Source organism: Carassius auratus, chromosome 9 (genome assembly GCF_003368295.1).
Source record: "Carassius auratus strain Wakin chromosome 9, ASM336829v1, whole genome shotgun sequence".
Taxonomy (NCBI): Eukaryota; Metazoa; Chordata; class Actinopteri; order Cypriniformes; family Cyprinidae; genus Carassius; species Carassius auratus.
In genome coordinates, this window is record NC_039251.1 from 8297926 (window position 1) to 8310683 (window position 12758).

Sequence of the window (12758 nt, forward strand, 5' to 3'; positions counted from 1 at the left end):
GTGCAGTGGTGTTGCATGAAGAAACAGCATCTAAAGAAACACTCGATTATGTCACTCACCATAGGGTAATAGGTGCGAGCACAATTCATGAACTATAAAATGTGTATCTTGAATCCAATAATAAAGATGCAGTCTATTAAATGGACAATGAATATTCCATCAGTCAATGCATGTGGACTTTGCATAAATATAAAATGTAAATCACTAATTTCATTGTGTTGTTAAAGTGATATGAGACATTTCTAAAGCACAAAGTGTATGTTTCAGACAGTATTAATCTTCTTTTACAATTGTATCTTTCGTCTTCAAGTGTTGGCGAAAGTGTCCCGACTCTGGCAGGAATGCCGTCTGCTGGATGACGATCAATGCATGTCAAACGATCACTCAGCATGTGTAAAGAGCAGTCGATATCTGCAGCGTACAGACCATTGTACCGTTTCCACATTGGCTTGGGGCCACCATACAACCAAACGCTTATCATGGCTCCCTGCAGAACCTCTCACAATGATGGGTTTGGGTACAATTCTGGATTTGGTGATCGCTCCTCATAGTCTGCACTCAGCTTTGATATTATGAGACCAGGCTGCTTGGAGGAAGGCCAGAAACATCTTTGTGCTTCTATCTGCAGGTCTGGCCACAAATCAAGCGTCAACAGAGACACCAGACATGTGTAGAGGCAAAAGAGACACGGACAAAAGGGTCCGATGTATTTACGAGTGTTCATACAACAGAGGCGGATATTAGCAGCCATTGTGATCACAAGGACGTGGTGAACACTGTCATTAGACTTGTAACATAGACACTTGTAACATCTAGTCCAGTTTGCAGATTATTCTTGTGAAAAATCCTTCTGGACTTTTTATGACTGTATGTTTTTGCAAATTTCTTTGGTGACACTAGTGGCAGACACAGCTTCAATTAAGAACATACTGTGATTTCTCCTTATACACACATACTGATGAAAAAGTACCATTTGGCAACTAAGAAACAAAGTCAGTATGTCCTGCCTGAAGAGAGACGGTGGACATAATGGGATCTTAGCAGGCCTTTCTCTTTCACCCTGAAATCAATTATAGGATATTGCCATTTTGATAGCACTCCTGGCTGTTTTTCTTCTTGCATTTATCATTGGGCAAGATGAAGCACTTCTCCTCTCATTTACCTAATGTCTTTACTGCTCGTAAATTAAAAGCCACTCACACACTTGGCAGAGGGAGACGAGGTCATCTGAGATGGACGTTGTGTCCTTAACACTGTTTTTGAGTGCATCCTTTTTTAAATGCACGCTGTCCATGAAAATAAAAGTAGAGTTTTTAGAGTTGCATAGTTTTATTTTACCATGGTCTGTTTGGATTGGCTGGCAGGTATGAAGTAAAAGTTTTTAATGCACAGGTAATTCCAGATCAGTTTAATCACCGTTCTATATTAATGCACTGCTTTTTATGAACAAACTCAGACACACATCACTCACACACCGAGATCGGAGATCATGCAGTGCACACACAGAAACATTGAAGAGCACAGAAACTTGTCAACACTGCCTCATGATTTTTATTAATACAATTTTTATTAAAATGATTTTTATTAATAAAAAATATTGTCAGTTCTGATTTGCTACATTATATTTCTCAGCAATTAATAATTGTATTATTATTAGGTTTATTAACAATATATACATGCGCTATATATATATATATATATATATATATATATATATATATATATATATATATATATATATTACTTTGTTAAAATTAACTTTTAATAAGTGTTACTATTTAAAACATTTTGTAATTTTTTTATTTTAGATAAGTTTTAAATACACACACAAAATAAAATTGTATATAAATTATTCATATTAAATATATTATATAAAATCTAAATATATTTGTATTAAATATTTATGTATATATAATTATGATTATGACCATTGTTTATATACATTTTATCTGCATTTCAAATATATTAATGCTTTATATATACATGTTTTTTATATAATGATAAGCAAAATAAAACATATTTGATATTTTATGACAGATGCAGGCTATTGACGTAAGTACATAGGCGTCTCACAAGGTCTTTGAATGGAGCAGATGTTACAGCTTAATCTGAACATGTTTGGTTTTGTTTTCCAATTCTTTAAATTATTGTCCTGAGAAATGTGAGAATATTACGTTACACATTTACTTACAATGTCGAAGGAAGGAGCTCATCAGGGTGGTGTGAGTAATCTTATTAAGTCATGGAGCACTTTTCATTAACAATAGCAGTTTGTTATGTATTGGATATCATGTAATTATGTGAGTATGGAGTTCCCACAGTTGCTGTGGATGAGATAACATAACATGCCCATGAGCCTCTGACGAGAAGCTGCTGAGGCGCTGCTTTCTTTGAAAGCATATAAACAAACATGTTACATAAAAGTTTGACAGGCAGAGAAGCTCACTGATATGACGCCCACAATGTACTGATTACAGAACTGTCTGGATATCCTGCGTTTTCAAGCAAGATAAGTTTGATAAGCGTAGGGTTTGATAGTTTGCTTTGGCTCTCGAAGCGGTGGTGTGTAATAGGTCAGAATGACATCAAACCACAGAAGGATCCAGAGCCTCGTGTTTTTACTGATAGTCATTGTGTTCTGCTAGGAGTGTGTGTGTGTGTGTGTGTGCTACTCCTTTTAGAAAGACCACTCAGGAAAACGTGCTGTTACACGTGAAGTTAGAGTGGGTGTGTCTTTATTTGTTTTCCATGAATAGAAGAGAGGAGCAGATGCTGTGTGTGTTTGCTGGGGTTATAAAGTAATACTCAAGTAATATTAAACAAGTGATGTCACTTCATTTCAAAACACACTAATTGAAAACAAGTCCTCTTTTCTATATGCTTTCATTTACTCTTACACACGTAATTGTGTTAAAAAAATATTTTATTTCAGCTATTTGCCAAGTCAGGGGGCGATAGTTATAAAGATGATATATATTTTTTATTATTATTAATATTTAAGAAATTTGAAATCATTTGACAATGGATTAAACAATAAATGTGTAAAAGAAACATACTTTAGATAACAGTGTTTTTCACAAATTAATAAATATTTAATACAATTATAATATATATATTAAAAAAAGTAAACACTGTAACAGGACACTCCGTATTCTGGGAAGTTTTTGTGCATTGGGAATCATATTTTTTAATTAAAGCCAGGGTAACCCTCATTTTACATTTGACAGTGGGCAAATGCATAAATCACAGCAAAATTTGAAATCACGAGTTCACAGTTTAAAGCGTTCAATTCACACGAACCAACCGTCACACAGAGAACACGTGATCATGCTGGTTAAAAATGCACACTTCACAAGATCACTTCACAAGAGTTTGCAAGATTTGTGAAATTAAAGGTTCATTAGTCATTCAAAGATTTGTTTAAATGATATACATGCTTATTTGCTTAATGCTGACGGCACACGAGAAAGTATTATAATGTTTGCCTTTATATTAATAATAGGCCTAATATAAAATAAATAATTTTAATACTTTTGAAAAAGTCAGCACCGTCAAAATAAAAGTCCCGCCTCGAACACATCGGCCAAGCAGAAAACTTATCGGCCGATGCCGATATTTGAAAAATGCAAAATATCGGCCGATATATCGGCCTTGGTGATATATTGGTCAACCACTAGTAAATACTATATATACAAAGCAATTATATAAATAACAAAACACAACAGAAGAACTACAATTTCAGCTAAAATTTAAGTTAAAACTGAAAATATAAAAAGTATAGGTAATAGATTATTTTATTGACAAAACATTTAAGGATAAAAATTTTTTTTTAATAATTAATAGTTTTTCCAAAAAGTTGCTTTAAATTATTATTTTAATTATTAGAATTTTTTTTTTACATGTTGGTTTCACTTTTTAGCGTAGAATATTTGGAATCTTTGAAATTTTAATGTAGAAAGACCACAATAGTATTTTCTTGTTTTCACCGACAACAGTTTAACTGTAAGCAACTAAATTCTAAAAAAAGCCACACATTCAAGTTGTCTGATACATAGCCTGCTCTGTATTTCCACATGAATCCATGTTTCTGCATCACTCTCACATCTAAATATATATATGGTATCTACCACAGTAGCAAAATCTCTACTGGACGTCACTTTTCTTCCACCAGGCCCTGCTCTCCTCCTTTCCTGCCCTCCCATACTTCCTTCCTCTGCTCCTTTCATCCTGATCCCTGTCCTCTAGCTATAAAGCAATCGCTCCATCTCAGTCAGGATGGTCCCCAGCCTGTACTCGACCCCGTTTGACACAGACTATCCGCTCAGAGAGAAAGCTTTATTTCCATAATGGAGGCAATAAGAATAATGCCTGTGTTTTATCTGAAAGGAAGGAGGACTGCGCTGAAGGTCGAAGCCATGTTAATGGATTTGATAATGCCGTGTGTTTTTCAGACTCCTCCTCCAGCGCTGCTGCTCAGATCATCTTCAGGCTCTGATGCTCGTGTCTGTCTGCAATGATTCAGTCTGTCTTTTGGTGTGACAGTTGACACTTTTGTTTTAGTTTAAGGGCATTTTCACACTAGAGTGCCATAGAACTTCAGAGTTTAGTACGTCTGAACTGGTTTTGCACTTATGACGAAAGTGGTAAAATTTTATTGGATATGTTGGGCTGGAATGAAGTGTGACATTGTTGGAGATTTTTGTCTGCTGTTTTTCTTTAAATAAATAAATTTATGCAGCAATGTGATTAAAAACAGCAAAGACTTCAGAATGTGATTGGATTGTAATCTGTAAGAAGAAAAAAAAAATCATTTTGTCTTTACCCAATAAATAGATTATCATATGAGGTTGTTTTTTTGAAAGACATCTATTATGTTCACCTAGGCTGCATTTGATCAGAAATGCGGTAAAAAAAACAGTACTATTGTGAAATACAGTATTATTGCCATTTCAAGTAGCCTAACTTTCTTCATCATCATCATCATCATCATCATCATCTTCTTTAAAATCTTTTTTATTCCTTTGATGGCAAAGCTGAATTTCCAGTCTTCAGTGTCACATGATCCTTCAGAAATCATTCCAATATACAGATTTTCTGTGATTCTGCAGCATTTATTTGAAATTGAAACCTTTTGTAACATCATAAACTTCTTTGCTGTCACTTTGGATCAATTTAAATGAACCATGCTGAATAAAAGTATACAATTGTATTAATTAACCAGAGTTAAGAAATGTCTGTACTGATGTAATATGTGAACTATTAAAAGGTGCATTGTTTTATACTATTTTTTTCTATCCATTTTAACAGAAAATTCCATTAAAACATCCCTCAACTTAAACAAAAAAAGGGGGGCAAAAGCTTGTTTCATAATACAGTATGTTGGACAGTAAATAGCTAAGGTAGGACTGATCATCAGCAATGCTTCCAGAGTTCAGGAAATGTTACTCTCAACCCTATTCAATCTAACAGAGCCTGTTCTTCCTCAGTTCTGATTGTGGTCACTAGGAGTCACTCTGGCTGCTCTTGTTCTCTCAGGTTATTGGTCTGTAGCACAGAAACGTACAGGAACCGTTCATTCTTCTGCACTCAAAGCATAGGTTACTGTAATCACATCTCCAGAGCGTTTCCTCTCCGCAGCTCTTATCTGACTGTGCAAAGCGGTAAAGTTGCATGTTGATTGTGCTAATCTGTGTCTTTGTGTTGTGACCTCTTCTTCCCCTCTCTGGTTTACAGCACATCACATGCAAACACACAGCCCGAAGATACAGCGTCACCGGTTTTGTCCTTTTTTGTCTGAATTGAAGTTTGCAATAACAATTGTAAAGATGTGTTATTCAGTTCAGAGAAAATAAAGTTGACCTGCCTCTGTGGGAGACAGAAAACGTACCACTCTGGCATTTTCATGTGTTGTGTGAAGAATGGTTCTTGCTTTTCACCAGCTACGAGGCATTTGAGCAGCTTATTTTAAGACGGTGATCCAACACCTCGATCCAGGTCTCCTTTACAATTTTACCTTGTGAAACTGCGAATGTGCCTTGTAAACTAGGACTTTGTCTGGTCATACAAGCTTTAAGCTGTTCATCTGGAGATACTGTATCTGTGCAGATACCTGTGGACTGTTATGAGAAGCTCGGGTTACTCAGTTGTGTTCTCATATTTCCTTTGCAGTGTGATCTATTACAGTAAAGACCGTTTGCCATTTTCATTGTTTTCCTGCTCCCAGACAGAGAGGATGTTGTTTGCTTGCTGTAATGTTGGGGTCCTGGAGGGCCATGGTTTCATACTGTACGCTCTTTTGAGTTTATTTTGGTTATAGACTGTACTTATTTGGTTCTGGCTTGAAAATAAACAATCTAATTTTATCCAGGCACCAGATGCCGCCATATATATATATATATATATATATATATATATATATATATATATATATATATATATATATATATATATATATATATATATATATACATACATACATACATACATACATACATACATACATACATACATACATACATATATATATATATATATATATATATATATATATATATATATATATATATATATATATATATATATATATATATATATATATATATATATATATATATATATATATATATATGCAATTGTTTTAAACAGTAAAACAGCATGATTTCAACAGTTTTTCATGTGCATTGCAGATTTATTTTTTGGGGGTTATTAATCAACTCACAATTTGACTAAAATTAAGTTACATTATGAGTTATATTAAGAGACAACATTAGAATGATTTCTGATGGATCACGTGACACTGAATGGTATAATGATGCTGAAAATGCAGCTTTGCATCACTGGAATAAATTATAAAAAATGTTAATTTATTCACATAGGAAAAAAAGTTATTCTAAATGGTAATAATATGTCAATTACTGTTTTAATTATATTTTGTAATAATAAAATACAGCCTTGTTGAGCATGAGAGACTTCTTTTAAAAACATGAAAAGTTATTATTCCAAACATTTGACCTCTAGTATATTGTTAGGGAATTATTACAAATTCATTGTGAATATTCATGACATCATCAGCCTTAGATAAGTGACTCTGCCCTTTCATTCACTTCATCAGTTCCTTCCATCTGTGAAGAAAAGCTCAGCTCTTCAGATCGTCTCTTTTCTGCCCGTTTTGACCCCAATCTCCTCTAATGCGCTGCATCTGAGGCCGGATATTATTCCCTATATTGTATTGCTTCTCATCTGATTTGTGTTCTCGAAATAGAGCTGAGTGAAAGCGCATCGCGGCCGTTCTGCGCGTGTATATTTAGCCGGTCTATTGACCAGAGCGGATCTCATAAAGGGATTGATCTGCTTGAAGAATAAAAATGGAGGCTTTTACAGCCTCAGGCTCCGAGGTGCTGTTGGGAACCGGATGTAATTTCACGGTGACAAACTTAATCAAACTAATCCCACACTTATTTCGGTTTTATCATTTGGCCTGCACATCTCTCAGGTAATTGTGCATGAATTTTCCATTCTCTATAAAAGTTTGTTTCGTCAGCCTTTGCAAACCTTTACTACATAACTACATTTTTGACTATTAGCATAAATTCTGGTCCACTTTGCTGTTTATTCTCATTAAGCAATGCACTTGGACAAGAAAAGAACAATGCAGTTTTGCTGTTATGTACCATTTAGGGATGGGAAGATAATTTAATTAATCCCTACCACAATACTGGTGTGGATAATTGTTCCACTAGAATCAGTAGGTTATTGTAACGTGTGTACATTTGTCATTCAAATTTCTACAAATATGAAATGTATTACACAGACGCAGTCTCAAAACAAATAGAAAAGTACAATATACTAGCAATTAGTCAACCTTTGTGACCAACTGATTAATCCAACAACAACATGACCAGTCTATTAGTGTTTGTTACCTTTTAAAACTACCATTACTACTAAAATTATGAATATTAATAAATTATTATTGTTGATGTTAATAATAATAAATTGTTTATGCATTATTATTATTATAAATTGTAATGTGAACATAATGTATGTAATTTGTTTATTAATTTAATTATTTTTGTATTAATATATAATACTCATATATGTACTAATTATAGTAATACTACAGCAGGTGTTGTCAAATGATTAATCGCGATTAATCGCATCCAAAATTTTTGTTTAAAGAATATATGTGTTTTGTGTATGTTTTGTATACATTTATGTATAAATACACAAACATACAGTATATATTTTGAAAATATTTACATGTATTTACATGTCTGTATTTATATTAATATAATTTATATTATAAATAAGTATATTCCATATATAAACATAACATATTTTTCTGAAATATATACATGCATGTGTGTTTATATACACGTAATAAATATACTCCATATACACACACATTATGTAAACAAAAACTTTATTTTGGATGCGATTAATCGTTTGACGAGACTAACTACTACTATTACTATTATAATAACAACAATATCTATTATTATTTTTAAGATTATTATCATTATTATTATTATTAAATTTTATTTTGCAACATGTAACTATTATTATTATTATTATTATTACTACTTTACCTTTAATCTAATCTAAAAAAAAAAAAAAAAAAAAAAACACTTTTCCATGCACACATAATTCTGCTAGCGGATTTCTAGTCTACTTGCATCTGAGTGCCAAAGCAAAGCTCTTTGATTATATTTCAGATATTTATTGAACAATTGGGCAAATCCATTAATTCTGATCTTTCCCAAAAGCCCCCATCAATCTGTAAATGTGACATTGTTTTCTTGTGGATGCTAGAGATTGAAAAGAGTTAACTCTTTGTTCACTTCCTCATGAGAGTTTCTGCAGCTGAGATTTACCATCCTAGACACTTACCTTGTTTACAGGCAATTTCGTTCAGCCTGACTGTCTGAATTAGCTCGTCTGTGGCTAATGCATCCCCCAATTACAAATGTGTCCACCGTGTGCCATGATGGACAGGGTGAATTTCTGTGAAAGCAAACAGCGCTGACCCCAGGAGAGGTTTCATCTCATCAGTGTGATGAAGAGGAAATGCCAAGGGATTACAGACATCATCCAGAGACAGAGAGACACCCACAGTGAGACCACCTTCCCCTCCGGCAGGCCGGTGAAGGTTTGATGTGCCTCTGTAATGAAGCTCTCAGCTCTGCTCTGTTTGGTTGGGTTGCTGTGTATTTGATGTCTGCGTCACAGCCCCAGAAAAGCAGTAGCTCGCAGCTTCGCTGATATCTGGGGCAGAGGCATGTAGCCGTGGCATTATAGCAGATTTGCAGACCCAGAGGAAAATTTCATTGCTCTGAGGCTGCTCTCTTTCCAGGCTTGTGGATTACTCAATCATTAGTCACTTAAGAATCGATTCTGTTTCTATTCAAATTCACAGGAGACCTAGAAACACAATCGAGACTGTAGTTGACCTGCAGTGTAAGTGTAGAGCTAGAACCTTAATTTGTAGACTATATCTCAGATCATAGCTTGAATAATCTGATCCGAAATGATTAAGTTCATATTGAAGTATTGATTGTAGATTGTCTATAGTCTATCTGGGCAAATCTGAGCATTGTTTGAAGCATTGATGAGTTCAGAGGAGACGTGTGAAATTACTGCAAATCTAAAAAACGAACGTCTTAATTTGCTTTCATTTTAATCTTTTTTGGTTATGGAAACCAATCGAGATTTTAAAGCAGTTTCTTTCTTTGCTGTATTTGGATCAGTGTAGTTGCTCAGAGGTTGCTTTTCTATAACTAAAAAGACTGAATGGAGTTTGCAATGATGTTTAAGTATTTAAGAACTCCTTTGGGACCATATCATTATGAGACAATAGACACAAATGAGACAATTTTTGACATGCATTAAGAGCTGTGTGTAGTTTGGTTAGTCTGTGAAGAATCTGATTAAATGTTTGAGTTAAAGTTTGCAATCAAGAGAAACCGATCCCAACATTATCTTGTCAATTCTTTCTGAAACTCTGTAGGAAACATCTGCAGATCAAGAGTTAAATTCCACTTTCGTTTTTTTTTTTTTTTTGTAGAAGAAATGATTCATTAAATTGATTAATCAAATCTCAGACTTTTGTATCTTAACAGATTACAGCACAGTTTGAGGCACTGTGGAGATGTTTTTTTTTTTCCTCAGGAGACAAATCTGAGATATGATAGACCTAATCGCAGTCTCGTTTGGAGAAAATGTTGATATTAAAGCAGTTATTTGTGAGTTTCCTAGGTGCCTAGAGGAACGATGTGTGAGACAATTGGTCGGAGTTAATGGAGTTGTCAATGAAGTATCAACTTTACTTTTTTTTTTTTTTTTTTTCACCTTAACCACATTTTTGGCATCCAGTAAGAAATTAGAGTTGTCAAATGAATGTGGATGGTCTGATGTAAAATGTTGAGTTCTGTTTTCATGCACCGTTCATTTGAATTTGGAAGAGTTGTTGAGAAAGATTCAAATACAATTCATATTCCAATATCCAGGCTTTTGAATTCTTTGCAAATCAGTGCACAGTTTGAGACATTGTTGACATTGATTTGATCTAACGTCCTAGAGGAGATGCATTGCAAAAAGGGATTGCTGAAAATATATAAAACAAACATTCAAATCCATTTATTCATGCAACATTTCATCTGTCATACCCCCAAAAAACATTTTCATGCTCAGAGATTGCTCATTCATACCTATAATTTGCCTTTGGGTGAGATGAGATAAAGTTCATATATATTTGTAATCTGCAATTATGAGAAGCCATTGAGATATTAAATAATCCTAATTAGATTTTTCATTCATGGCAGCACAGTCAAACATTTTACTGTCAGATCTTTTGAATTTGTCGACAGTGCTGGAGTTCATATTGAAATCTCAATCGGGTTGAGATCTCTTCTCTTATCTAAAACTCTATGTGACGTGACATTACCCAGCCCTTTTCTCAGGAGACAAAATCTGAGACGCAGGTGACTTAATTAGAAGAAACAATTCCCATGATTCTTTCCTGTAGATATATTTAACTGCAGGAGAAGCGAGAGGAGTTCGAGATGAGAACGAGCGAGCGCGCTTTGAGAAAATCTGCTCGTGGGGGAGGTTCGAGAGGAAAGCAGGGGGTGGAAGATGTGAATGAAAGTAAGACGAAGAGAGACTTGGATAGAGGAGGGGCTAGAGCCGACAAGGAGAGCAGTGGGGAGAAATAAAGAGGCTCTCAGTCACCTCCCCCTCTGTCCTGTGGAGCTGAGCTACATGACCCCAAAAAGAGAGAGAGAGAGAGGGAGACGGAGAGAGGGAGGGCGCCTGGAATAAGAGAGTGGTGAGGAGGACAGCAGCGGCAGTAGATGCAGCTCTCCTCAGCATGTCATGGATCTGTGGAGCATTGTGGGACCAGCGTGTGGAATAGATATGTGTCCTGTGCGGGATCCAGTGGAGAGGAAGCCATCAGCTTGATCTCGTGATGCCCTCCGTGTCTCTCAACTTGCCAGCCGCGCTGGCCGGCCGCGCACGCACCTGGGTCTGCCTGTCCTGCATGTTCTGGGTGAGCTGTGGGTCAGTCCACTTGACTGGGATGGGTGGGATTGGGGGAGAGAGTGCATATTCTTGGATAATTCCATGAATTAGATCAGTGCTGGTTGTTTAATTGTGCACATCCCGTTTGAACTGTTTCTTATGTTTGCGTGCAGAAGGATGTATTTTCTGCATCTTAGATGAAGTTGCTACTTAGATGCAACCTCATTGAGAACTCTAAGTCTGTTGAGTTAAAAATAAAAAACAGAAACCTCTGAGCTTCTTATGGGCCTCAAGGATAGAAAAAAAAAATATATATATTCTAGACAAAGACAGCATTAAATGGAGAATGTTACGTCTTGAATTTTCAGTAATCAACTTGACTCTCAAAGTGAAGATAAAAATGAATATTAAATATCAGTCACACAAAGCTGTCATACAGCTTCAGAAGACATATACTGCATGCACTATAGATCAGAAGTGCTGTGGACTACTTTGATTAAAGAACCCAGTGAAGTAGGTTTGCTGGAGCAGTGTGCTTAAGTGTCTTTCATTATATGTTTAGGTGCAAATGAATGTATTTTCTGGACATTCACTAGCCTGTTGCTTGACTGTTCACCATATGCTGTGTTTTTAAGAAATGGTGTGCTCAACAGTGTCATCATTGGTTCATCTCATTAAACTCGTGCCAGAATGGTTGTGGTGGAATATCCAAGCTGCTCTTTTCCATGCAACAACTGTAGACTCATATGGCTGAGCTCCAACACTGACTATTTATTCAATTCTCATATTCATTTTATATCACCACACTTTCACTTTATTTCAGTAGAGACTGCATTTGCATTGAAAAGTCTTGGATCAGAGTTTTTTTTTTTTTTTTGTGCATGTCACATTTTAAGTGTTTCACACTGTTTTGGTGTTTTTTTATAAAATCTAAATTATTAAAATAAAGATAAGATCTTTTTTTTAGAGAAGAGTGAGATTAAAATGGAGTAAGGTGTCTTGTCTCCAGAGGAAAAAGTCCTCAATTAGATCTTTATCTAAAATCAGATTTGCAAGTCTGAAAATACAATTTTAACTCAAATATTTCTCATCCATTTCTCAAGTTCATTTTAGATCTCTATACTTTCACTTAATTTAAATGTGAGAAGCAGGAGAAAATCTCAAAAAAAAGAAAGTGTTTGCTCTTCTTTTAAATCTTGTATTGGAGAAACAATTGAGACATTACTTGTGGTGTTCATTTT

General features: G+C 35.0%; 1 protein-coding gene across 8 annotated transcripts in view; it reads left to right on the top strand.

The window, feature by feature from the left end:
- The window catches only part of LOC113108284 (tensin-1-like), a 242767-nt gene that overhangs the window by 42866 nt on the left and 187143 nt on the right, over positions 1-12758 (top strand). Inside the window, exon 1 of one of the 8 annotated variants that reach the window (XM_026271222.1) lies at positions 11118-11545. The exons of the other annotated variants lie outside the window; for them this stretch is intronic. Within the exon in view, the coding sequence (XP_026127007.1) occupies positions 11465-11545 (81 nt within the window). The 5' untranslated portion in view covers positions 11118-11464. Of the gene's footprint in view, positions 1-11117; positions 11546-12758 lie in introns of those variants that run through there. 8 annotated transcript variants of the gene reach the window in all.